This window comes from Brachypodium distachyon, chromosome 1, assembly GCF_000005505.3.
Source record: "Brachypodium distachyon strain Bd21 chromosome 1, Brachypodium_distachyon_v3.0, whole genome shotgun sequence".
Classification (NCBI taxonomy): Eukaryota; Viridiplantae; Streptophyta; class Magnoliopsida; order Poales; family Poaceae; genus Brachypodium; species Brachypodium distachyon.
In genome coordinates, this window is record NC_016131.3 from 72,987,447 (window position 1) to 73,012,761 (window position 25,315).

At 48.6% G+C, this 25,315-nt stretch overlaps 5 protein-coding genes and 1 non-coding gene across 6 annotated transcripts; 5 read left to right on the forward strand and 1 right to left on the reverse strand.

Annotated features, from left to right (window-relative positions):
- Window positions 1-3,400: 3,400 nt before the first annotated feature.
- LOC100845332 (transcription factor bHLH61) lies at window positions 3,401-5,573 on the forward strand. Its single transcript, XM_003558820.4, has 4 exons — window positions 3,401-4,371; window positions 4,474-4,647; window positions 4,759-4,929; window positions 5,027-5,573. The coding sequence occupies exons 1-4, from the start codon at window positions 3,748-3,750 to the stop codon at window positions 5,114-5,116; spliced, it is 1,059 nt and encodes a 352-aa protein (XP_003558868.1). The 5' UTR covers window positions 3,401-3,747; the 3' UTR covers window positions 5,117-5,573.
- A 675-nt stretch (window positions 5,574-6,248) lies between these two features.
- LOC100845631 (ankyrin repeat domain-containing protein, chloroplastic) lies at window positions 6,249-9,973 on the forward strand. The gene is made up of 8 exons (XM_003558821.4): window positions 6,249-7,142; window positions 7,878-7,954; window positions 8,249-8,347; window positions 8,474-8,572; window positions 8,845-8,943; window positions 9,021-9,119; window positions 9,387-9,611; window positions 9,683-9,973. Exons 1-7 carry the CDS (start codon window positions 6,323-6,325, stop codon window positions 9,498-9,500), a joined length of 1,407 nt encoding a protein of 468 aa, XP_003558869.1. The 5' UTR covers window positions 6,249-6,322; the 3' UTR covers window positions 9,501-9,611; window positions 9,683-9,973.
- A 3,471-nt stretch (window positions 9,974-13,444) lies between these two features.
- On the reverse strand, window positions 13,445-13,600 carry MIR171D (microRNA MIR171d). The gene has a single exon (NR_126866.1). It is a non-coding gene; the product is annotated as a microRNA MIR171d (primary transcript).
- A 2,923-nt stretch (window positions 13,601-16,523) lies between these two features.
- On the forward strand, window positions 16,524-19,440 carry LOC100845935 (F-box/LRR-repeat protein 10). The gene is made up of 4 exons (XM_003558822.4): window positions 16,524-16,798; window positions 16,910-17,115; window positions 17,332-17,425; window positions 17,746-19,440. The coding sequence occupies exons 1-4, from the start codon at window positions 16,601-16,603 to the stop codon at window positions 19,150-19,152; spliced, it is 1,905 nt and encodes a 634-aa protein (XP_003558870.1). The 5' UTR covers window positions 16,524-16,600; the 3' UTR covers window positions 19,153-19,440.
- A 653-nt stretch (window positions 19,441-20,093) lies between these two features.
- Window positions 20,094-21,436, forward strand: LOC100846239 (glutathione S-transferase F11). The gene is made up of 2 exons (XM_003558823.4): window positions 20,094-20,412; window positions 20,726-21,436. The coding sequence occupies exons 1-2, from the start codon at window positions 20,211-20,213 to the stop codon at window positions 21,205-21,207; spliced, it is 684 nt and encodes a 227-aa protein (XP_003558871.1). The 5' UTR covers window positions 20,094-20,210; the 3' UTR covers window positions 21,208-21,436.
- An 837-nt stretch (window positions 21,437-22,273) lies between these two features.
- On the forward strand, window positions 22,274-23,590 carry LOC100846543 (glutathione S-transferase F10). Its single transcript, XM_003558824.4, has 3 exons — window positions 22,274-22,632; window positions 22,730-22,778; window positions 22,876-23,590. The coding sequence occupies exons 1-3, from the start codon at window positions 22,480-22,482 to the stop codon at window positions 23,343-23,345; spliced, it is 672 nt and encodes a 223-aa protein (XP_003558872.1). The 5' UTR covers window positions 22,274-22,479; the 3' UTR covers window positions 23,346-23,590.
- Window positions 23,591-25,315: the final 1,725 nt, after the last annotated feature.

A 25,315-nucleotide genomic window follows, 5' to 3' on the forward strand; every position in this document is an offset into this window, starting at 1 on the left:
GCCGACGCTATGGACGCACTCTCCCGTCGGCACTTGGACGAAAACGAAAGGATCCGACCGCGAGAGCGATTGGACGAAGCGAATGGAGCTCCGTCCGATCCGCGATGTGTGACACCCGCTCGCCGACCTGCCTGCTGGTCTGCTGGATCGCGCGTGATCCAATCCAAGGGGAAAGGAGACAGCGAGCAGCGCATTTGCGGACCGCACCGGCACTACGGCCCAGACCCAGGAAAAGCTTCGGCAGGCTGACACCGAAAAGCCCACACCTCTTTTATCCATTTCCGTGCCGGCGGGCGCACATGTGGGCTTTTGCGGCCTGCGGATGCGATTGGTTCCGGCCTCGCTCAAAAAAAAAAAAAACGCGAGCTACCCGACGTCGTGACAGTGACTTCCCTCAAAAGAAAAAACGCAGGCAACGCATTGCACGCACCCACGCATGTGCTGATGGATTGATGGGCAGCTAGTAGTCGGTAGGCCGTGCTGTAGTGGCCAAACGGACAACGGTCCACAGATGACGGTACGGAGTAACATTTCCATGCCACGTGAACCGAGACGGTCGGTCAGTCGGCGGTACGACCCTTTCGCACTGCAGAGCTGCTTGATACAATTCGCTCCCGGCAAGTTCCAACGTACGCAGCCCCCGTGCACGCATGCACGAACGCAGCACAGCACCGATCGATGTCGCCCGCTGATTCGGTGGTGGCGATCGTACTCGTGCAGGACGAATTCACGCGACGATGGGCCGACACGGCGCCCGAGCGCGTAGGCTACGGCTTTTTCACTTTCTCTCTGCCAGCTCCAACTGTCGCTCCGCTGCCGGCCGCGCGCCCGTGAGCCGACCCGTGCGGTCCTTGCGGCGCGCTGCTGCCTGCTACGACTACGAGCGGTACTAGCGAGAGATCCGTCGGGCATGCAAGGGGGCCATGCATTCTTGCGTGCCTATGCACGGATCAGGAGTTTGGATCATGCGAGGAGGGCATGCAGTGCAGTACTGCCGCCTGTACCCGGTAAATCGCCAAATCGGTGCCATCGGGATTCGGGAACGCACCGCGCTCGCTTTGCGCCGGGGGGCCGGGCGCCGGGCCGTAATGGCGAAATTGGATTGCATGATGCGTGTACATGTGTGCATACGACATGAGTTACACGACGCAACCAACAAACCGATCTGATGAAAATGGTTAGACAATCCACATGCAACAATAAATTGCGTCTATGTGTCTCAGTCTGACCGTTGACTTGTGACAAAAGATTTCACAAACTATACAACTAGCTACTCGGTTAACAACTTAACTATGTCACTCACAGAAAACTAGCTATATATTGAATCTGAAATGCCCCAAACAAATGTCGTGCTATAAGGGCCTGTTTGCTTTGCGGCCGACGCGGGCCCTGCCAACGCTTCGCGGGCGAGCGTTTGCTTCAATGCCAGCGATTTGGCGAGCCCGCGTCGCTTTCCTGAGAATCCGCCCGCATCAGTAGCATTTTGCGCCCACGCACGGGCGAAATCTGGGCGGCAGAATCGCTCGCCCACAAATTGGCGAGCCAACGGTTGGCGCGGTGGATCCGGTAAGAAAGCAAACATACCTTAAATTTAGTCTATTTATGTATTATATAATTAAAACAGAAAGATAGGAAGTCACCCCGCTCATTCATGCACACGGGCAAAATAATCTATCCACCATTAATCGTTTTGGGTTTACATTACAACGGCTCGATCTAAAGATAGGGGAAAAAAATTAAAAACTGCCGTGTTATCTAATGCAAAGGAAACCGATAAAAAGTTTAATGGAGATAGAATCGAATTACACTTTGTTGAAACTTGACAACAACCTATAATGAGTCTATCCTGCACAGATGTGTGGGTCACTCGACTAGTTATATAATTAGAAGGGAAGTATAAGAAGTCACTATGTTGATCCACGTAAGCTGAGTTATCAGATCTGTTGGTCTTATGGTGGGTCCTAATTATAACGGTTGTGATTAAAACTCAACACATAAAGATTTATAGGTTCACACTAGAGTCAAAGAGATGAGAAATTACAACGATTTATCTTTTCATTTTATATAAATTTACTGCAGCAGTGAATCTAACTCAAATAAGAACTGGCTTCTAGAGAAAATAACCTCAATACTAAATATAGCAAGATTGAAGACAAGAAATGTCTATTTCTTAGTCGACAATGATAAGTGTCCGATTAAGATTTTCTCATCTTTTTTTTAGAGTAACAGGAGGCACCGAGCCTCCCGGTTCCATTGCATTAACGAAACCAGGTCTTCGAAGAAAAGGAAAAAAAAGAGTTCTGAGCACCAGATCAACAGTCATACGTAGCTGCAGAGTTTACAGCATGCCAAAATTAAAACAGAGATGCAAGGCTTTCTGCCGAATCAAGCATAGAAGCAGAGTTGAAACGTCCCAGCATCGCATGGAGCTTGAGGTGAATCATGGGCGCCGGGAGGCTTCCTTTTGGGGCAGCACGAGGGATCGGACGGCTTGGCGGTGGCTCGTCAGAGATGCAGAGTGAGGAGCATGAATCTTAAACGAGTCTACTGATCGGTTCAGGCAATTGTTACAATCGACTTAGAATTAATTATTTATCCGCCGTCTTATAAATAGCAAAACCGTTAAGAATAAGTAGACGCGCAAATAGCACAACGGTAATCTGCACATATAAACAATCGGCTGCTTCACGTTGTTCGATGTACTTCGATGCGGATGTGCCCTGTCATATCTGGGGGTCTCGTCATATCTGAAAGCTCAACCGGATCAAGACTATAATTCCCTTCCCGAATCTCCCGGATAACGAGAACCACGATTATCTAACCCCCGCAGCATATTCCCATACTCGCATCCATCTACAGAAATCACCAGTTCACCATTCACAGCAACACACGCAACTATAGGCAACTTGATCGCATCTAAAGAAAAAGGGCGGCGGCACGCGTTAGTGGTTTGCTTGCCTGCTGCGTCGCCAGCGCGCTCGTCTGCATTATCGATCTGCAGTCGACCTGACAGGGAGACAGAGACTCTCGGATCCCCGATCGACGGCCCGGAAACGAAGCAGCCACACGTACTCCAGCCGCGCACGCGACGTGTCCACATCGCCAGCAATGCAGCTAGCAGCTACTGTACTCGGGGAACAAAATACAAATTCCAATAGCTCGACCGGGGACTGGCTGCGCGCTCGGCCAGATCGAGACCTTGGCTCGCCGCCGGCCGGCGACAAGAGTACGTGCATGCTTTCTTTTTTAACAGCCCTAATTACATACGTGGCCGGCCGCACGCCGCAAGATTGCAGATTCCAGCCGAAAACGACATGGACGATAATTGAAACCCGCATGTGAATTGATGGATTACAAGAGAACTGGGAGATTCTCGGGTGCGTCCGTCGATCTTGCCATTAATTTTCCGCGTGATCGACTCCCTGGTCGATCCGGTCCAGCAAGTGTGCCCAAGGAATAATTGTCGCTTGGATTTGGCTTACACCGCGCTTAATCCCCAGGTCGCTGCCGTGATCCCCCCCCCCGCCCGGCCTAGCTCCTCGGCTGATCACCGATCCCTACACTGCCATTGCCCACGTACTACTGCCCAGCGGCCCGTGCAAGTTGGGCGAGCGTGTGGACCTGTACTGTACTGCTATCGCTAGCCACGTTGCTTGCTTGCTAGTACTCCAGTATAAGCGCGAGGGCTTCGTCGCGCAAGCTGGGGAAGAGAAAGAGCATCTTTTTTTCTAAGACACTGTAATACGCATGGATCAGCTCGGCGACGAGGAGTCCTTCTTGGACGAGCTCATGTCATCGCAGCGGCGGGAGGACGCGGCACCAGCTGAGCTGTGGCATTCTTCTTCGTACCCTGGGCCGCAGGGCGGCATGATGATGATGAGCGACCTCCTCTTCTACGGCGCCGATGATGACATGGACGTGGCGGCGCCGTTTGAAGATCTGCCGTTGCCGGCGCCTCCAGGCGGCCCGCGAGAGGAGTTCAGCTTCGACTGCTTGAGCGAGGTGTGCAACCCTTACAGGAGCCGCGTCGGCTTCGTCTCCGGGGCTGAGGCCGCCGCGGCTGGCCGGGCGCTCACTGATCCCCTCCATGATGCCATGGAGGAGGACGAGATGAGCAGGGATAAGGCGCATGTCCTCGGTGATGCTGGCGGTGGCTCGTCGTCGTTGTGCCCGGCGCCATTCGTGTTCGGATCAGGAGGATGCGCCGGCGGGCCGAGCTCGGTGTCCATGACCGGCGCGAGCGGCGTTCGTCATAGGAGCAAGCTCCATGGCGCCATCCCGTCGAAGAACCTCATGGCCGAGAGGCGGCGCCGGAAGCGGCTCAACGACCGCCTCTCCATGCTCCGCTCCATCGTGCCCAGGATCAGCAAGGTGCAGTGGTGCTACATTGCTACTGGCTGTCTGACTGACCTAATTAACCTGGATTCTTGACTAATTTCTATCAACGCGAATGAATATATGTGAATCGTGCAGATGGACAGGACCTCGATCCTTGGGGACACCATAGACTACGTGAACGAGCTGACGGAGCGCATCAAAGTACTCGAGGAGGAGATCGACGCCGCGCCGGAGGATCTCAACTTGCTGAACACCATCAAGGATTTTTCCAGCGGTTGCAGCGAGATGCCGGCGAGGAATTCAACCAAGGTAGTACAACTCGATCACACATAAACGATCGTCTGTAGTACTGTATACTTAATTGCGCGGATGAACTGACCCGATGTCGTCGTTTGGGCCGGCGGACGCGCGTCCATGCAGTTTGGCGTGGAGAAGCAGGGCGACGGCGGCACGAGGATAGAGATGTGCTGCCCGGCGAACCCCGGCGTGCTGCTGTCGACGTTGAGCGCGCTGGAGGCGCTGGGGCTGGAGATCGAGCAGTGCGTCGCGAGCTGCTTCAGTGACTTCGGCATGCAGGCCTCCTGCTTACAAGTATAGTAATTTCTCGTTATCTAAAACTTAATCTCCCCGTAATGTATGCGCTAAAATTAATTGGATCGTCAATTCATGGTACGTACTTCTCCTACAGGTGGAAGGGAAGAGGCAAGGAATAAGCACCGATGATGAGATCAAGCAGGCTTTGTTCAGGAGCGCAGGTTACGGAGGAAGGTGTCTCTAGCTCGCTATACCTAATTAAATCGTCTCTACTCCTAGCAGTTAAGCAGGCGGAACAAACTGGATGTTCATCGTTTCCTTTGTCGATGCTAGGTTTACTTTGGTTTATTACTACACGTATTGGATTAATCAGTACGTGTTTTATTTCTATATGTCTATGTCCACTCAGTCTGAGGCCTGAACCCCAAATTGAAGATTTGACCAGTACTGTTGCAAGTTCAGCTGTGACCCGTCCGATGGTATAATCGTTGCGTGCGTGCGTGTCTCGTGTGTGTTGTATGGAGCACTCGAGTTGCATTACTGCTATAGGCGTCTATAGCTTCTCGTTTCTCGTGCAAGATTTGCTGTTTTCCTGATAGAAACGGTTCATCAGGTTTTGTCCCCGGGCTATCAAGTGTGTATGGGGTCGTACGTGAACAAACAGTGTTGGCAGACTGTGCGCTTTATTTGAAATAGAAGGACTACAGTTTTGCTAAAAATGAACGGCCCGCAGAAGAAATGTCATGCGCATCAACAATGAGTGATTCGATATTTTATGGTCTTATCCGAAATGATACAGGCCAGACATGCACGGCTGCTTGCACGCGACTCTGTGCACAAACTGACAATCACGTACTCTATATATTTATGAACGGCAGAAACTCACTCAAGTATACTTAGTACATTTTTTTGTTTACTTATAGACTAATCGTGCAAACAAAGAAGAGACTCCTCGATGCTCGCATATGCTAATTGAACTTTGAAGTAACCAAAACTGTTCTGGTTAACTAAACGCCAAGCAATCAGCAATGGTGGTAAACTATAGAATCAACAGAGACACCATATCTGCATGTACAGTGTATTTTAGCAAGATCTGGCAGATACAGCCGATCCCACAGTTCCATGCATTCCCATCCAAATTCGATTTCCCCCCCATACCATCCAATTTTTTTTCTTGAAACTACATACAATCCAAATTTGTTTTTTATGGAAACCATCCAAATTTGAGGCCCAAAACTCCCAGAGGTCTCCTGGACTCCCAACACACTTTAAGCCCGCAACAGAGGCTTCTTTCACCACCGTACGAAACTGGGCTCTTTTGGGCCCAACCAGCCACTACTCCATAGCCCAGAAGGCAGAGCCCAGCCTAAACCGGTCAGCGACACCGGCCTATCCTCTCGTCTTCCGGCGCGGCATCACCACCTCCTCCTCCCGGCGCGCGCACGACGCGATGCCTGCATCCTCTCTCCCGCTCCTCCTCCCCTTCTCTTCCCCAATCCAGACCCTAAACCCTCTCCCCGCCTCCGCCTCCTGCTTCCACGCGCCTAGCAAGCCCCTCGCCCTGTCCCTGTGCCCGCGGCCGCTCGTCTCCTCTTCCTCCTCGTTCGCGGTCGCCGCCGTCGACGACGATGACTACGACGAGGATGTCGCCCTTGGAGACTGCCTCGTGTTCGAGGACGAAGCCTTCGAGGACCCCGGCCTCGACCTCGGCCGCCCGTCGCCTTCGCCGCCGCACCGACCGACCACCTCTCGCCGCAGCAGGGGCAAGCCAATTTCCGCGGCGGCCGGTGGCGGGGGTGGCCTGGTGCCGGAGAGGTGGAAGGACGCCGTGGAGGAGATCAACCTGACGAAGAAGGAGAAGCGCCGCATCGCGCACGGGCTGCGCTTCGGGAGCCGCCTCGACCGGCGGGTGCCCTCCGCTGTGGCCGCCCCCGACGAGTACCGCGCGTACCGCGAGGGGCGGCTGGACGCCGAGCTTGGGCACGTCGTGCGAGACTACGTGGAGCCGCTCGAGGACAAGTCCCGCGCGTACCGTGAGCGCGAGGCGAGGCTGGGCGCGGAGCCTGGGCACGTCGCTCGTGACTATGTGGAGCCGCTCGAGAAGTCCCGCGCGCCGGAGATGATTGAGGCTCCGCCGCCTCCCGAACCTGGGACACGCGCGGCGCCAAGGAACCCGAGGATGGGGTTGGATGTCGGCGGTCTTGAGGACATTGCGGAGCTGTTTAGCAGCAAGGAGTATGCGCCAAGTGAGATGGAGGATGGCAAGAAACGTGAGTTCAGGAACTTTTGTTTTCTATATATACTGAATCATTATTTGAATTTGGTTGTTGAACATGCGAGCTATGATTGAACAGTAGACCAGTTAGAGATTTTTTGCATGTTAGTGTAGCAATCAGCGAATTACATTATCCCTTTGTTAGAAACAAAGCCGATCGGGGGTTAATAATCATATTCCTCCTTTCTGAAAAAAAAGAAACAAAGCCGATGAAATGAAACCAAACATGCTTATTTGACTATTGTGAATTCGTTCTGCAATACCAATAGGCACAGTACTGAATTTGAATTAGAGAACTTGCTGAAGTTAATGGAGGAATATGCAATGACTTGTCCCTAATTCATTCTCTGGCAAGCTCATCCTTGCATATGTAATCCATTAATATGGGGTATATGCACTCCAATGCCACATTACCGGATATTAAGGTTTTGACCAAATGCTCAGAACAAATACTTAGAAGGAATAATCAACTTATGTTAATGCCCAAATGCATGATTTAAATATTGCGTAAGGATGTTATTGCTAAGGTATTTGTGATGCTTAATATTATGCTATATAATCATGAGTTTATGACTGCCAGTCTGGTGATAGTATGATAGAGTGATAGTGATAACATCATGATGGAACATTTGTTTTGTGTATTTGACATCAAGTAGTGGTGGAACTTCTTTGTTGTATCTTTCTACCATTGTTCCATTTGTGCCTATGAATATCCTGCTCTATACCTTAGGTCGCCCGAAGCTGTTCACGGATGAGGAAAAGGCTCTTCTGAACAAGAGAATACCTGATCTGGAATCTGCTACTTCTGTAAGCCCTCCCTTTTTAGAGTGTTTTAGTTGTTATCAAGTCATTTTTATCTTGTCACAGTAGCTACCATTCACTTTGGGGGAACAGTAAGATCTTCTCCTCACATTTTTCAACTTCTTTCACTTGCTAACATAGTGAGCTGTTGAGCTCGTAACATCCCTGCATCATAGCCTATTTTTTACGATGTTTGTTACTTTTTCTCGAACAATGATGTTTGTTACCTCCATGATAGGTCCTGTGCAATACATGCTCATTGACAGTCGACACACCTTCTTTTCTTTCTTGTTCTTATAGAGTAAATGGCTGCCACTTCACACCCTGGCTGCATCAGGAGACTTCTATCTATTGGACAATCTTCTGAAACATAAAGTGGATGTAAATGCGCTTGATAAGGTGATTTCTACTGTAAATGTTAAGCTATCTCATATTAGATTGGCATATGCCTGGAATGCCTGGTATTTTACTATTTTTGTGATATATTATTTTTATAATCAATCGGCCTTTTTCTTGTTTTCTCAGGATGGTTTGCCGGCAATTCATAAAGCAATTATTTCCAAGAAGCATGCTATTATCAACTACCTCTTAAGGAATTCAGCAAATCCATTCATTTATGATAAGGTGAGTGTACCATATGATTAGCTTGAAAACAGCCTAGCATATCATATCCTAGGGATCTTTTCTTATACCAAGGGATTAATCTTGAAAATACGTTGATGTTTCTTCTTTTCAGTTTTATTCGTTATGCTATTCATTGGCTGTTTTTATTTATGTTAAGTTATATTGCCTTTGACAGCAGTGGGTTGCGCTTATAGATTACTCATGTCCTCTGTATTTTATTTTTATTTTTTTTGTTTATTCCATTAACCGACAGTGCAATTTTGGTGTTACAGGATGGTGCAACGCTGATGCATTATGCTGTCCAAACAGCTTGTCATCAGACTATAAAGACTCTCTTGCTATACAATGTTGACATCAATCGGCCAGATGATGTATGCTAAGTTCTCGAGCTGTCTTGTTTTACTTTATTTCCTGAGGGATCAACTAGCTTAACTTATTCAATTCTCAGTATGGCTGGACACCGTTGCATCTAGCTGTGCAAACACAGAGAACTGATATTGTGAGGCTACTTTTAATAAAGGGTGCTGATAGAAGTTCAAAAACTCAAGTAAGTCATTCTAATCTTCTAGTAGTTCGCAAAGATTCAGTCAGAAATATGCATTGGATGTGTGCTTAATTATATGCTTGTTTCAGACAAATTAGCTATTTATCTAATGATATCAGGTCCTTAGCTCAGTCTTGTTTGTGACCCATCTGTAATTTCCTAATTTTATTGGTGGTTTAGGACTCAAATATGGGCACTGGCATATCCTTGCAATTTTTCGTAAACCACAGTTGTAGAAATTTAGATTAATTTTTGTTATGCTTGCTACAGGATGGGTTGACTCCTTTGGAGTTGTGTCTCCGGTTGGGTCATCATGTGAGGACATATGAGCTTATCAAATTACTCAAAAGCTTTCGGCTACAAAAGCAACATGACTCATTTTAACTCCTGGAGGTGTTTGACCGGTCAAAGTCACTGAAGTTTATTTCTAGATTTGGACCAGCCGGGCTGCAACTTCCTGCAGTGCATGGTACAATTGCTTCTAGTTCCATGGAGGTACAATTCTCTGACATTGTTTTGAAACATCTCTGCCATTTTGTTACCTGACTGGAAGTATTTGCTGACAGAATGCCATTGCTGCTTGAGTAAAATGAATTAACTGGGTGGTCTATCCCTGAATATTGGAAGGCAAATCTTACATAAGGAGAAGTTCACTGTAAAAATATTTAGAGGTGAGCCACTCTAGATAGTCCAGTCAACGATGCCAAATAATTTAGATATGGTTTGCGTATGTATGAGTTTAGAAGGACAGTATCTTCTTTTCCTGGCCCATTGAAATATTGTTGGGTCATGATCCTAGCATCATCTAATACACATATTCATCAAGAATCTGTTATTTTCGATCCTCTTCTCCTTTATTTCATGATATCACTATCTCCTTTTACATTTAGGCAGAACGAAACTTCAGTTTAACTCAAATTATACAAACGGGCCAAAGGTGTTCTTATTCCTTTATCTTCATAACAAATTGAGAAAATCAGCTAGTTACCATAAAAACATGCATAATTTGGAAAACACCATCGTATGTGGGGCTATCAGCTGACTTGGATATCATCCCTTGATATTTGAAAATCTTGCTGGTTTGAGACATGTCGCATGGGTAGAGCTGCAAAAAGGTTACCCTAAGGGTACCCTCAGACCCTCTTTAGTTCAAACAAATGAACTAGTTTTTCAAAAAGTGATGTGATTTTAAAATTTTAGCTCATTTGGTTGAACTAAGTAGGGTTGGAGGGTAAGGACTAGGGTACCCGTTTGCACCTCTACACATGGGAACAATCCATCCAGTGGATCTATTCTATACTTAACTGAAGGTCCCTGACTTGTCGAGAATTACTTTCTTACATCCTATTCCTTGATAAGAAAATGGAAAATTTGCCCTTAAATACAATCAGAGGCATGCATAATACATCCTGATTATCACTAGTATTGTGCCGTCATCAGAAATTTCGGACATGACATATGGAAAGTCATGGCCGTTTTTAACGTTAAATGTTGTGGCTGGTCCCTGGACCGTTATTTGGTCCATGGCAAAGGTAGGCATCAATTCCATTAGTACAGTTGTTTTAAGCGGACCATGCCTGAGATCTTATAGCCGTTCCTAGACTGCAACAACCGGCATCCTTGCTTTGTCCCCCCTTATTGTTTGCTTCTCTTTGAGTTGCCTGCACTTTAATTCAAACATTTGAGAGTACATTGCCTTTATAGCCCCCTTAAACAATTAAAACGCTCTCAGAAACTTGCCAGAGATCAGAATGGCACCCTCAAGGCCTCAAACATAAACATATATAGAGAGCGAAGCTGCTGAACGAGTTCATGTAGATGATATCGCCATTGTGTTCTCACGTCAAGTTGTCAACTAGAGAGCTCTTCAGCAGCAGTACTAGCACGGGAAGGACTCTAGCAATCGAGCTGATTTTCTCTCAGCGCAGGGCAGGGAGAGCTCACCTCACCGGCAAATCAACTCACAGCAAGGTGACCAGACCAGACCATACTGGCAAAGCTCCATGCAGGCGCCAATGCGGCATTACTCCTGGACGATCAAGAATTGAAGTAGAGAGGGTGGTGACGAGTTGACAGTTAGCAAAGGGGAGGCGAAGCTAGGCGGCATGGGGCTCGGCTCTGGCTCTGGCTCTGGCCGCGGGGGAGTTGAAGGAGTGAATGAGGGAATCTTTGTCTGACGACGGTAGAGACCAGGCCAGGTCCGGGCACCGTGCATCTCATCTACAGCTACGCTATGCGTGTTAATGCAAGCGCAGGGTCCTGACCCAAAGTGACCATGCCCCATATTCTCTACCTGCTGTCGTTTCTCTTGATGCTTTACCCTCTGCCATGTCATTTACTCCCGTTTCATTAACTTCCATAGTTACTCTTTTGCAAACTCCCAACTACCCTCCCATGGGAACTTTACCCTTTTGATTTTATGCGCGGCTACTGATCGGAATTTGCTCCTTCACTCTTCCCCGGGAAGTAGCTAGTAGGAGGCAACGTAGGTTGGAATCCCTATAGCTATAAGTTGCTGATGATCTTAATTATCTTATCCACGGACACATGCATTCATTGTCCAAAACAATTGGTTAGGAGAGAACAGGAGTTTATCTGTAGAACGTGCTCTACATTCTGTAGGGAACTTAGGAGAAAATAATGGAGCCTGATTGCTGAACTGGGATTACCAAGCTACCTACCGGAGTCCCCATTTCATGTCGTTCCTCTTCCCACTCCATGGGGAGTAGCATGGAGCAGAAAGGGCAGCCAGCCAGAGCGCCAATGGTTGTGAACGCAGCAGCTGAGAGCTGAAGTGCGGCGAAGGGGCAAGCAGCAGCATGCGCTACCCCAGCACCTAATTTCTGTCTGTCTACGGATCGGACGGCGGTTCTCTGAGCATAAGAACGTTAGAGCGAGCTGGGCACCATAATGGTGTACAGTAACGCCACTGCTTCTCTATCTCTCCCTGTTCTTGTTATTTAATTTCGGTCACGAATTGAATGGAATACAACAAGCTAGGAGTATTAAACAGGCACGGAGGGAGTGCAGCTGGAGCATTTATTTGAAGTTTTTGTGGCACACTGGTGCCGGTTGGAAGCTGGAGTGCAGTGCTGCGTAATTAATACACAAGGAGATGGAGATCGATCGGAGTAGTAATTGTCGCGTGATGACCAGTTGAACTGCTTCCATTTTCTGTGTACCCAAGGTCTCTTCAGAAAATGCATCTAAAAAAACTGGTCTTCAGAAAATTATTGGAAAAGGTCGGAGAATCAACCTAATTTTAATACGTTGTTTTATTTATTTTTGAAAAAGAGATGTCTTCGTCATAATACTACAGTGTGACAGTGTCCGCGTTCAAACTGAAATCATCTGGACTTTGGAGGGCCTCGAAACTGAACTTTTCTGACGGCTCATCCTCAGGGATGCATAACACAGCTACTGCCTCCTGCAGGAAGTAGTTTACTACTGTTCTCTCTGATTCCAGTGGACAGAACATGCAGAAGGGGTAAAGTTTTGATACTCATTGATACACATTTCTCAAATCCTTTCTTACCCACAGTTACCAAGTACTGCCACCAAGTTGAGACGAGAAATTGTGATTATCACATGGAAATGTGCAGGATATACCGATCGAAACGGTTCATTCACATAAGAGATCTCTTAACATAATGCAGCAGTACCGGCCGTGGATAATCATCTTAGTACCTGTTTCGAAACATAGCTAGCTCCACTTTAAGATAGTCAATTAAGCGATACGTGCGTTGCCCTTCTATGAAAACTGAAGAGGCAGGGGGCATATGGATGCATGCAGTTACATACTTGCATTAACAGCTCACGTATATACTGCTACATTCATGTGTTCGTCACCAGGAGTGCTTTGTACCAACGTAACCAGCTATATGTGTACACGTCAGGGTGTGTCTCGCTCAAATGCCTAACTACTAGTAATACACATTATCTACATACATAACGCAGATCTGTGGCGAATCAATTAGCAGCCAGCTTGTCTCGCCCATGGTTCCAGTGACAGACCTGCACACGTATAGATTCATTGATTACAATAGTTCACACACAAGGCAAACACGGACGATCGATTAATTAGGTCAAGCCCCTAGCAAGCATGCATACAGTCTGCACGATATGTTACACGACGTACGCATGCACCAGCTAACTCAGCATGTACAGATCACAGCCTTGAAACCACATGATGCATTGCATGCGTACCTATGCTCTACCCGGTTCATACCTGCTTGAATGCACCTGAAGGCCGGCCGGGCGGCGCCATGGCGATCGGATCGGCCGGAGGAGATGATCAAGAGACGCGTTTTGTGCGGCCGGGGAGCGTAAAGATAGCTTCTATGCATGAAAGAGCACTAAGATATTGGCACGGCTCAATCAGAAACACGCCGTCGAGCTAGCACGCACGCATCGCTCCGGCCGGTGTCGTCTGAGTGAGTCGAGCCAACATCATAGTGGCCATTTCATCATTCCCTTGCCTCAGCCGGCGAATGGCTCGAGCTCGGGACGACGAACAACGGAAGAAGAAGAAGAAGAAGAAGAAGAAGAGAGGAAGACGCTAGCTGAGCTGTGGGAAGTGAAGAGAGGGAGGCGAGGGGGGCTCCAACTTATGCAGGGCTCCGGTGGTGCGGTGTGGGTGGGGGGCATTCAAGAGCCCCGGCTACCAAATGAGTAAAGACAGGCTGCAGCATTAATGGAAACCCGGGCCTCTCCTCTCCCTCTCACGGCCTCACATATTGAGAGAGGAGTACATAGATGCATATGTAGGTGCAATGACATAAATTGAGATTCCCTTCAGCTAGCTTTCCCTCAGCGTCTGCATGTGTATTTGTGTGCAATGGTGCCAGCAATATGAATTACTACTCCATGTGTGTGTCGCCGCCTAGAGAGAGAGACCGAACCACAGAGCGTGTGTGTACATGGCGCCTAGAGCGAGAGATAGAGATCAGTACTGTAGTACTAGTACCTAGCTAGCTGCTCTGTGTCCATGGTGGTCATGGCGGAATGGTGTGTGTTTTTACCACGTACCGGAGGGTGTGTACTGCCGTGTAGCCACCATAAGTGCATTGCTTATGGGTGGGGAGACGAAGGAGCGGGAGGAAAGGAGCATGCTACCGTGTTGTAGGGGGCGAGAATAAATGTGGGATACGGAGCCATCGATCGATCGATCGGGACGTGCAAGCTCGAGCTCGCTTGATTTTCTGAGACGGAACGGACGGACGCTAGCTAGCTGGGATGACCATGAGTAGTAGTAGTAGTAGTACTCGTATCATGGAGTAATGAGGTCGGGCCGGGCCGGCCTGCTTTGAATTGATCTGCATGCGGGGGCCGGGCCGGCGACAGCTACGGGTCGGTTACAGTACAGCTTACGGCATTAACTTAAGCACGACACGAACTTGCATGCATGTCATGTGCCATCGCAGAGCAACGTGAAGACGGAGAATTTCGAAAATTTGATGGTGAGATGTGTCCATAGGCTGGGTGTGTGTGGCATTTAGACACATGATTAAAGATGAACAATTAATGTTCTGGAGAGTACGTAGAGACAGCTGCCTGCTAATCAATTGTCTGATTTTCTTCTGAATGAACCAGACATATATATTTGAAGCTTCTGACCAAACATTTGAAACATGTGTGTCCTCGTCTTCCCTGTTGAAATGTTTTTGTGATGCTGGTTGCACTGAAAAAATGTACTCACTCCGTCCAACAAAAGATGTCTCAATTTTGACCAAATTTGAATGCATCTATACACTAAGTCATGTTTAGATACATCCAAATTTTAACAAACTTGAGACATCTTTTGTTAGATGGAGGAAGTACGTGGGATCGAATTTGGTGGCTGTGATAGCTCACTGGATCGACGATCGAGTACTGAATTTGGTGGGAATTTGGTTTTCGAAGGGGAGCAAGTTATATATTTATGGCTGGGTGATTCCAGTCCAGGCCCAAATGAATGCTGTAGCGTACGTGCACTAGGCAAAGCTAAGCTGCCGCGCTAGCTCTACACGAAAACGAGCGGTACGACGTGCGTATAGTAGTACGAAAAAGAAAAAGAAGCAACCAACAGGAGCTAGCGCAGGCCAGTGGGCACAACATGTACAAAGTCCATCCATCACAGCCAACATACAGTTGCACAACAACGTACGTAGGCCATGATATTGATACCCATCCGTGTGTATCCGTGGGCTTAGCCTAGCCCAGCAACAGGAGTTACAGGAACCACACAACAGTGTGCACATTTAGCCGAGCCTCGCTCGCTGCCTGCAATGCAATGCAAGCAACGGTGTACAGTAGGCACATCGAGCCGAGGAGGCGCACGCAAACGGCGAGACAAAAGAGACTAGCCGCAGGACGAAACCCTCCTCTCCCGCCGTGTGGTCGATGGAATATGGATGGTCCCTGGCTAGCTCCGTCCCTAATTTCGTGTCCATTTTTGCAGAACACGACGGGGGGAGGAGGGTCGATTGGTACTAGTACTACGGGCTAGTAGGGGGGTCCGTGCCAGGCGGAGGAAGGGTTAATGCGTGGGGAATCTCTTGCGCCTGCACGCTGCAGCTAGCAGGCACGCGCACGCACCGGCCGGCCGTCCGGCTCCGCCGTTGGGTCCCCTGCCTCGTCCGGCCGTTTAATGCGTCGTCGCCGGACGGACGGACGGTGGCGATGACGACGATCAATGTTCATCTCTGCGACCCTGGGCTAGTTAAGCTTCGACGTGGCCCAAAAACATTCCGCGGAAGATTAAACTTGGCGACAACAGATCTTGGCCTAAAGGCCGTGACCCTGCTACTGTATCTGCAGCCTCCGGCTCGCCTGATGTCGCTGAGCCATGCGGCCGGCACTGAAGTTTACTGTGGGCTGTGGCTACGAACGGGCTCGGTAAAGTACTACGGGAGTTGTAAGCGCGATTGGGCTATTTGTTTGAAAGAACACAAGCCCACAGGACCCCAACCACGCAACTTGTCTCGGGGCCCAAATGTTTGCTGGAGAAAATTAAGTTGGGCCTAGGGGGGCCGAATCGCAGCTTGGAGAGGCCGGTCTTGGATGCATCCCTCTGTTTTTAAGGCCTACACTCCCGAAATGTTTTCATTATGTTCTCTCCACGTAAAAGAATACCAGTATTTCGCTCAAAAAAAAGAATACCAGTATTAGAAAATCTCTGAAACCTCTTTCTAAAATTTCTAAATGTTGACCAAGTTTATATAAAAGATTATTAATAACTACTTACAATATTAAATAGAGTAGTATACCGTGGAGTACTCCGTAGAGAGTATATCACCAGTTAATAAAACCAGCATGGCCCCACGTAACAGCGGGAGGGCAAGGACCCACCGCGATCCGAGACGAAGCTTCCGCGAAGCAGCAACGGTCCTGTCCTCACTCGGACTCCTCAAAACCCGCCACCTCTCTCTTCTCTCTCTCCTCCACCCCCCGTCATCAGATTCAGGCCACCGCCCCACGCCCACCCCAATCCACCACCGAGCGCCATGTCTCCGCCAGATCCGATCGAGCCCGTCTCCCCTCCGCCGCCGCCGGCGATGGACTTCGCGCTTCCCTCCGCCGTCGTCGCCACCATTCTCTCCCGCCTCGACGTCCGCTCCCTCCTCCTCGCCTCCGCCGCCTGCCGCTGCCTCCGCTCCTGCGCCTCCCACGCCCTCTCCTTCCTCCCCGCCTTCCACCTCCTCGTACGTACTCGCACTCCCCTCCGATCACGGCAGGAGTTGTTGTTGAATCGATCGAACTGACGCGGTTCTTCCGTTTCGTGTTTGTTCTGTGATTTTGGTCGATGTTTTCAGGAGGTGGCGCTCACGCACGACCTGCTCCGCCCGCTGATGCCGCGCAACCCGAGCCTGAGGAGCCTCCGCCTCGACTGCGCCAGGCTGGAGGACGCCGCCGTCGGCTGCCTCGCCCGCCCCGGCCTGCACGAGCTCACCCTCCTCAACTGCGACAACCTCAGCGGCCGCCTGCTCCGCGAGCTCAGCGCCACGTGCCAGGATCTCAGGTGCGTCCACCATCACCCGCCCGCCCCGACCTGCTCTGCTCTGTTACCTCTGCTCTGCACGGTGATTTTCGCCGCCGCGCTTGCACCTGTACCTGTACGCGCGCGTATTAGATAGAACTCTTCTGGTTATGGAAAGGGGCACGGTATAAATCCGTCTGTTCTGTTGAGCAATGTGAAGTTGACTTATTCAGAGATGTTTCTTCTGCTTGGATGTAGGGTCCTTTCTCTCAACTCCGTTGCGGAGCGTAGGGACCTGGCCATGGGATTCTCTGATCTGGAGGCATTGCTTGGTGGATGTTCCAATTTGGAGGTAGGTCGGGATTGGTTTTGATCTCTGTTCAATCATGCTAGTATCATTAATTGAAGACATCGTGCATGCCTAGTCTGAGCTTTTAGTAGTGAATTAGTTAACTAAAACCAACTATGCTATCTCCTTATAGTTGACTTGACTTCCATTGCATGATCTGATTAGTGATTAAATATACAAAATATAGCCTAAGTCAATGCTGAAGCCTTGAGAGTTTTTGCTATGGACCATAGCTATATGGGTCCTACAAACAGTTGTGCGATTTACCTTCTATTTACTTGGGAAGTTTGAGTTGTTAACTTATGTAAAAAAATTCTTTGCAGTCTCTCAGTTTGGCACTTGATTTCTCAAAGTTTGATGACCCCAATTTTGGGCATGTGTGGTCATCTGCTTCTGAAGGCCTGTCCTCTCTTGAAATCGGCTATATTCCATTGTCAATGCTACTTACACTTCTGACTGTGGCTATCGAGTCGAAGCGCTCCATGGATTGTATCAAGGCGCCAGTTTTCTTTCCTAGTCTTCAAAAATTGTACCTCTCGGTTGACTTCATTACCGACCATTTGATTGAGTCCATATCAACAGCACTTCCATCATTGACACATCTGGACCTCCAGGATGCTCCAATTTTGGAACCTACATCTGAATCAGATCTCACCAATGCTGGTCTTCAGCAGATCAATCTGAGGGGAAAGCTGAAGCATATTTCTCTCATTAGAAGCCTGGAGTTTTTATCCACCTCTTTCCGCCGAGTAAACGATCTGGGGATCCTGCTAATGTCTGAAAAGTGCTCACATCTTGAGAGCATCTGTCTTGGTGGTTTCTCCCGTGTAACAGACACTGGTTTTAGGGCTATCATCCACTCCTGTTCTGGTCTTCATAAGCTCAGGGTCTCCCATGGAAGCCATCTCACGGATCTTGTTTTCCATGACATTGGTGCTACTTCCCTTTGCCTAACACATGTGAGTCTGAGATGGTGTAATTTACTAACTAATGTTGGGATTGAGAGACTGTCATGCAACAAGGATCTGAATGTATTGGATCTTAGAGATTGCAAGAGTCTGGGTGATGAAGCTGTAAGAGCTCTGAGCTGCCTTCCCAGGCTGCACATTTTGTTGTTGGATGGAACTGATATCACTAATCAAGCATTGAAGTATCTGGGTCTCGGAACATGCCCGCTAGTTTCCTTATCTCTCAGGGGTTGCCGAAACCTAACAAATGATTGCATACCCTTGTTGTTTTCTGGTTCCATCAAACAGAGCCTACAGGTCTTGGATCTCTCAAGGATACCAAGTTTAACTGATGATGCTATCATGTTGATAGCACGGAGCCGAACTCCTCTTACTGAACTCCGGTTGCGAGAGAATCCAAAAATAGGGGATGCATCTGTGATGGCTCTTGCATCAATGCAGTTTGATGGAGCAATCTATGGCAGTACCTTGCAGCTGCTGGATCTTTACGACTGTTGTGGCATCACACCACTTGCAATGCGGTGGTTCAAGAAACCATACTTTCCAAGATTGAGATGGCTGGGACTAACAGGGAGCCTGAACAGGATTATGGTGGATGCCCTAGTTCGAAGCCGGCCGTTCTTACACATGTCATGCGGTGGCGAGGAACTAGGGACCGCATACTGGGACTCATCCTCTGACTGGTATCGGCACGACGACGATGATTCCGATGGCCTTGATGGTGAGCCAGTATCTGATTCTGATACCATCACGGAAGATTAATGCAGCACAGCAACTTACTTGCTGCCATGTGCAATGTTTGCCTGCCCGAAAACGGTCACTAGGCTCTTATCAGTCATGTGTTGGTCTCTTGTTGTACCACTAGTTATGATATTTTCACAATCTGTTATCTTTCCTCATGTGTCCGTTGCGTATGTATACGGCAATCTGTTTGTTGTTACATCACGCTATGTATGTTGTATTCAGATTCTGGACGCTGTATTTCTTTCGACACAGGCATTTGTCTTGTGTATCTTCTAAGGTTCCATCTAATTCTTAGTACTTTCTTAACGGATCAGTTTGGTATGTATCTTCTAAGGTTCCATCTAATTCTTAGTACTTTCTTAACGGATCAGTTTGGTATGTAAGGGCGAGTTCCTTGCTTCTCACTTAAGATGACGAATGCTCCTCCATGAAAAACATTCCTTCTAAACAACCAACATGAAGAACCCCCCAAAAAGGGTCTTTGGTTAAATAGCCACAAACGGAAGTGTTCTTAACTAACTGAAGTCTCATGGCAGCATAACATTGCCGCACCATTTTTGACAAAAAAAAAACGGAAGCACAGATTTCGTGTTGAACATGCGAGTATGGGAACGCATTTAAATTGAATTATGTGGATGCTATCGTGAAAAAGGTATATTCAGATTATTATTTTAAATTAAATAAATTAAATTAAGTTTTTTATGTAGAGCACTTTGCAAATAGCAGATTTTGATGATTAGACAAGTGGGATTTTTTTTTTTGCAGTTGTTTTCTGATGAAAAACACAAAATAAGAACACACAAACAATTCTCACAGAACAAGTATACGAACTTATTTGCTGATTTTAATGATAAATCTTGTTCTTGGGCAATTTACCGTAGAGAATCTGTCAGAACTCAGGACAGTGGAGTATGCAACGCAACAATTATGGGCAGTGGCCCGTCGCTGTGCGGCAGCATCCGACTCTTCTCCGACCAGCGACGGGTAAAGTGGCCACTTGCTATCTCACTCCTACCCGTCCTCCATCTTTTCCGCTTCCTCCTAGTCCTGCGTCTAGGTCCTCCTTAGGAGCGGCGATGTCGGCGCCCGTGACGGTGTACGGGCCGATGATCTCGCCGGCGGTGGCGCGGGTGGCGGCGTGCCTCCTGGAGAAGGACGTGCCTTTCCAGCTCCAGCCGGTGGACATGTCCAAGGGCGAGCACAAGTCCCCCTCCTTCCTCAAGCTCCAGCCCTTCGGCCAGGTCCCCGCCTTCAAAGACCACCTCACCACAGTCTTCGGTACTGACCAGCCCCCCTCCTATCCTCCACTTCCTTTTGCAGTTACAAATTCAGTTTACTTGTTGCTTCTTCTCAATTGCAAATGTTATTCATTCATAGATGGAAAAGTTTCTTTGGATCTGCATGCATTTGCATCAGTAAATATATTCAGTTTGTGAATTCAGAGTAAATTCTAGTGTTGACATGTGCATATGAGCATATGTGTGGATGACTGTGTGTCTGTGTGTGCTACTACTTGAATGTGAATGAAAAGCAAGAGATCTGTGTTACTGCTCGTTTGTGTTCACCAAATTGTGTGGTTCATCTTTGGCAGAGTCAAGGGCCATTTGCCGTTACATCTGCGACCAGTACGCTGACCGTGGTAACCGGAGTCTCCTAGGCCGGGAAGAAGATGGGGCGGTAGGCCGTGCTGCCATTGAGCAATGGATAGAGTCTGAAGGCCAGGCGTTTAACCCGCCGAGCTTGGCGATCGCATTCCAGCTCACATTTGCACCACTTATGGGTAGGGCCACTGACATAGCTGTGGTCGAGCAGAATGAAGCGAAGCTTGCAAAGGTGCTTGACGTGTATGAGCAGCGGCTGGGGGAGAGCCAGTATTTTGCAGGCGACGAGTTCAGCCTTGCAGACCTTGTGCACATGCCTAATACCGATCTCCTGGTGAGCAAGACCAACAAGGCGGGGCTGATCACCGAGAGAAAGAATCTGGCGAGATGGTGGGATGAAGTCTCAGTTCGTCCTTCGTGGAAGAAAGTTGTTGAGATGCAGAGTGTACCACGGCCCTCTAAATCTACTTGAGCAGCTTCTGATGGCAGTTAGTCACATTTCTGTTTTGCGTTGTCATTGCTTTTGAATGTTAATAGTGTGAAAGACTCGGTCTTGTCTGTACTACTTATTATTCTGCTATCTATGTTAGTGGTGTTATTGAGTCTGTGCATGGTTGGATATGTTCCTCACATCAAGTCGATTGGGCAAACTGATAAATTACCGCTTTCCATATATCCATTCACATGTTGGTACCCTGTTACTTGCAATGGGTCGTTATTTTAGCAGTCTAGCTACCTGTTGAAATTTAAGTTAATACACTTTCTGGTCTGAAGCTGATCTTGGAGCTGAGTGATACACATATAAGATATGGACAAGAGTGAACATATCATGATTTTTTGTTATCCATAGATTCTCATATTCAGTGTTGGAATTGAGGTTGATATGATACAAAAATTATGAGTTGCCGTTCGGAGGATTTGGCTTTCTCATAGAATACTGTCAAATTTAAGGCAGTGCAAATGTTCAAAGAATTCTCTGTTATGTTAGGCTGCTGGCATTACTGGCTGGAAATACAAGACAATTAATGACGGTTTCAATTGCTCAGAATGTAATGCTGTTTATTACTTGATTTAATGCATTTTGTCACTCTTATTGTTCCACTTCATACAATTATCAGTAATCTGCTTTAGACAACTTAAGCAAATGAATTCAACTTGTCACCTTACATGCATTACTCCTGATAAATCAAATTATGTTCGTCCATCAAAGGAAATACTGGGTTTCAAACGAAGCACATTGAGAGATACCCTTTGTTTTATCTTCCTTCAGATCAATGGTTGGATTATATATAACTCCATGCTAGCGGCATTGTTTTTAGTAAACAAGTATTATTCTTATACCCTGACAGAAGTCACCAAATCTTCGTTACTTCTGGTACTTGATGCCAATCTTCTGACTTATCCTAGCCAAATTCTCGTTATCGATGGAAACCTTCCATGCAACATCAAAACCTGCTCTATTTTTTATCCCCACTCAAGTTATCAGAGACTGGATTGTAAATAAATACTGCTATTTTGCAGGGTTTGTTTGCTACTAGAGACACTATGATTGCTGCAAGCAAGAATCCAGACTCCTCCTTTCTCTTTACACTTTCCCTTTTCCATCTCTGTGGTGCAAGGCAACAAGGCAAGTATGGAATTTCACCTTTTGTTTCTTTAAATACCTTGCAACAAAACCTGTTATTCCCATCCCTTGCCACCATTTCATAGCTTGGCAAAGAGATCAAGCAAACCAAAACAGAGGATGGCAGCAGGCTTGCAAGTGTTTGGTCAGCCAGCATCTACCGATGTTGCCAGGGTTCTGACATGCCTCTTTGAGAAGAATTTGGAGTTTGAGCTTGTCCGAATCGATACATTCAAGAGACAGCACAAGCTTCCTGAGTTTATTAAACTGCGGGTATAATGCTTTGATCACTCTGATTCAGTTTCAAGTCTTGAGATAGTTTAAACTCCTGTCAATTTTATTTTATTCTTCTTTTATATCCTTTTTGCAGGATCCGAGTGGGCAAGTTACATTCAAACATGGCAACAAAACTCTTGTCGGTAAGGAGAGCATGGACTCACAAAGACCACTTTGCATTCTTGGTTCCACCATTTTTTTTTTCCTAGGACTAAAGGACAATGTGAACCTTCTGTGCAGATCCACGGGCAATTTGCCGGTACCTCTGTACCCAGTTCCCAAATGAGGGAAACAGGAACCTCTACGGAACTGGTTCTCTGGAACGGGCGTCAATAGAACAGTGGCTACAAGCAGAAGCACAAAACTTTAACCCTCCCAGCTCCGCCCTTGTCTTTCATCTGGCATTTGCTCCTCATCTGGACATTCCTCAAGACTATGCTGCTATTGCTGAAAATGAAAAGAAACTTCAACAAGTCCTCAATGTTTACGATGAAATACTCTCAAAGAATGAGTACCTGGCTGGCGATGAATTCACCCTGGCTGATCTTTCCCACCTACCAGACTCACAATACATTGTGGATTCTGATAGAGGGAGGAAGCTTTTCACTTCCAGGAAGAATGTGGCTAGGTGGTTTGACCAAATCTCAAGGCGCGAGGCATGGGAGCAGGTTGTCAAGATGCAGATGGAGCATCCTGGCGCGTTCGAGTAATGGTTTAATTGTTGCAAGAAAGTGGCGAGTTCATCTTGAAGAGCTCAATCTGGCTTCTACTGTCCTGTCTTCTGTCATCATGGTTTCTACTTGTGTTGCCGTCGTTTGTCAAATCTACCATCTACATTGCCTTGTGAACCAAAATAATATGAGGCCAGCTTGTGATATCCGCGTTCCAAATTCTTTGTCTTGGTGTATGGTGTATATCTACTGAATAAAAATAAAAATATTTATCTGACTGCCAATTTTGTGTGTCTGGTTTATACATATGTCCTTTGAAAAATAGAATGAAACTCGATCTATAGTTTCATATCACTAAATTCATGTTTAGGAAGTTTTACTTTACAAATCTTCTTGTATTTGGATGTTCTATATACTTGCTTTCCGAATCTCTCGATCTCTCCCTCACGGACCCCCGCGTCGCCCTCCTCTGGAGACACGGGGGAAACCCTAGCCGCCGCCGGCCTAGGGGCCTCCTCCCTCCCTCACCTGCGCCGCCGCCGCCGGAGAGGGTGCCGGCGAAGCCGCGCACGCCCAGGGAAGGCGGCGGCGGAGCGTTTTCCTCTCTCGCGCGGGGCTGCTGCAAGGGGTGCGGAGCGCGGCGGCGAGGCGCGTGGCCGCAGACGGGGCGGCCAGTGGCTGCGGCGCTCTGGCGGCGCGTGTCTTGGGGGCCTGCGGGGCCGGCTCCGGTGGCGGAGGCGCCAGATCCAGGGAGGTCGGCACCGGATCCGGTGCTGGGCTGGGCCCCGGCGACGTTTGCTGCTGCCTGCATCGAGGGGGCCTTGTTTGGGGCTCGTCGGGGCTGCGGTCCTTCGGGCGTGCCCCCCCATCTAGCGACGGTGGCGCGTGCTCCGGCAAGTTGGGCGGCGTGGTGCTGCAGGGCCGGTGGCGAGCGCGGCACGGCGTCGGCAGGAGCGGCTGTGGCCTCCCCGCGGCGGAGGCACCCTTGTGGTGGCGGTCGGGAACTTCGAGCCCGCTCGAGGCCCATCTGGTCCAGGATGGGCCTGCTGTTCTTGACGCTGCTCCAGGTGCGCGTGGAGCCTTATGTGCGGGTGCCTGCACCGTGGTGGTGCCGAAGGCCAGGCAGGCAGCGGTGGGCTGGATCCTCACCGTCCAGCCCCCGTCCCGGTGGTGGTGAGATGGTGCGCAGCCTCCTACTCCTCCAACGATGTGGATCTCGTTTCTCTACGGCGATGTGGCCAAAAGGCGGCTCCTTGTTGCGTGATGGGTGTCGAGGCTGACGGCAGGGTCGGGAGAAATCCCTGCGTGAAGCTGACGACAGCGACGCCCGCGGACGCCGTCACCTCCTTGGAGGCGTCGTCATGGCGCTGCCCGTTCTTCCCCGCCTCGAGTACCGGGAGAAATCCTTTATCTGCTCTTCGGATTAGGCGGCGGCGGCACACCCATGTTGTTCCCATCTTGGGGGCGTCGTCTAGGTGACTCGTGGAGTCCTTGGTGCGACAGTTGGAGTCTGTCGGCCACCGCTCGGAGCTTGGGCTTCCGGGGCGGTATGTACGCCGTCGTCGAAGCTTCTTCTAGGTCGACGCCTCCTTTGGTCAGGTTCGGTCCCGCCGTTCTCTCACCGACCTTAGGCGCTTATGGGCAGGCGGTGCGTTAGCTTGTGCCTTCCCGGAGTTGGAGTTGGTCTCGAGAAGTTTCCCTCTTCGGTTGTGACGCGGCTTTGAAGCTCGGTGTATCGCCACCTCGCCATTCTTGTCGGGAGACGATACAAGGCGAGTCCTTGTCGTTGTTGTTGTATGATGTGTTGTAATCCGTGTGGCGTTGCGGTTGTATCGTGTAGCATTTTGGCGTTGTACGGCCGTCTTGGCCTCTTGGCCACTCCGTGGTGTTGTAACTGGCTTTCTGGACATTTCTTTTTTTAATCGATGATGCGTCCACTGGGTCGCATTCTTGAAAAAAAAGTACTTGCTTTCCCATTGCACTGCAGTTCACGTGTTACCTTTGTTATT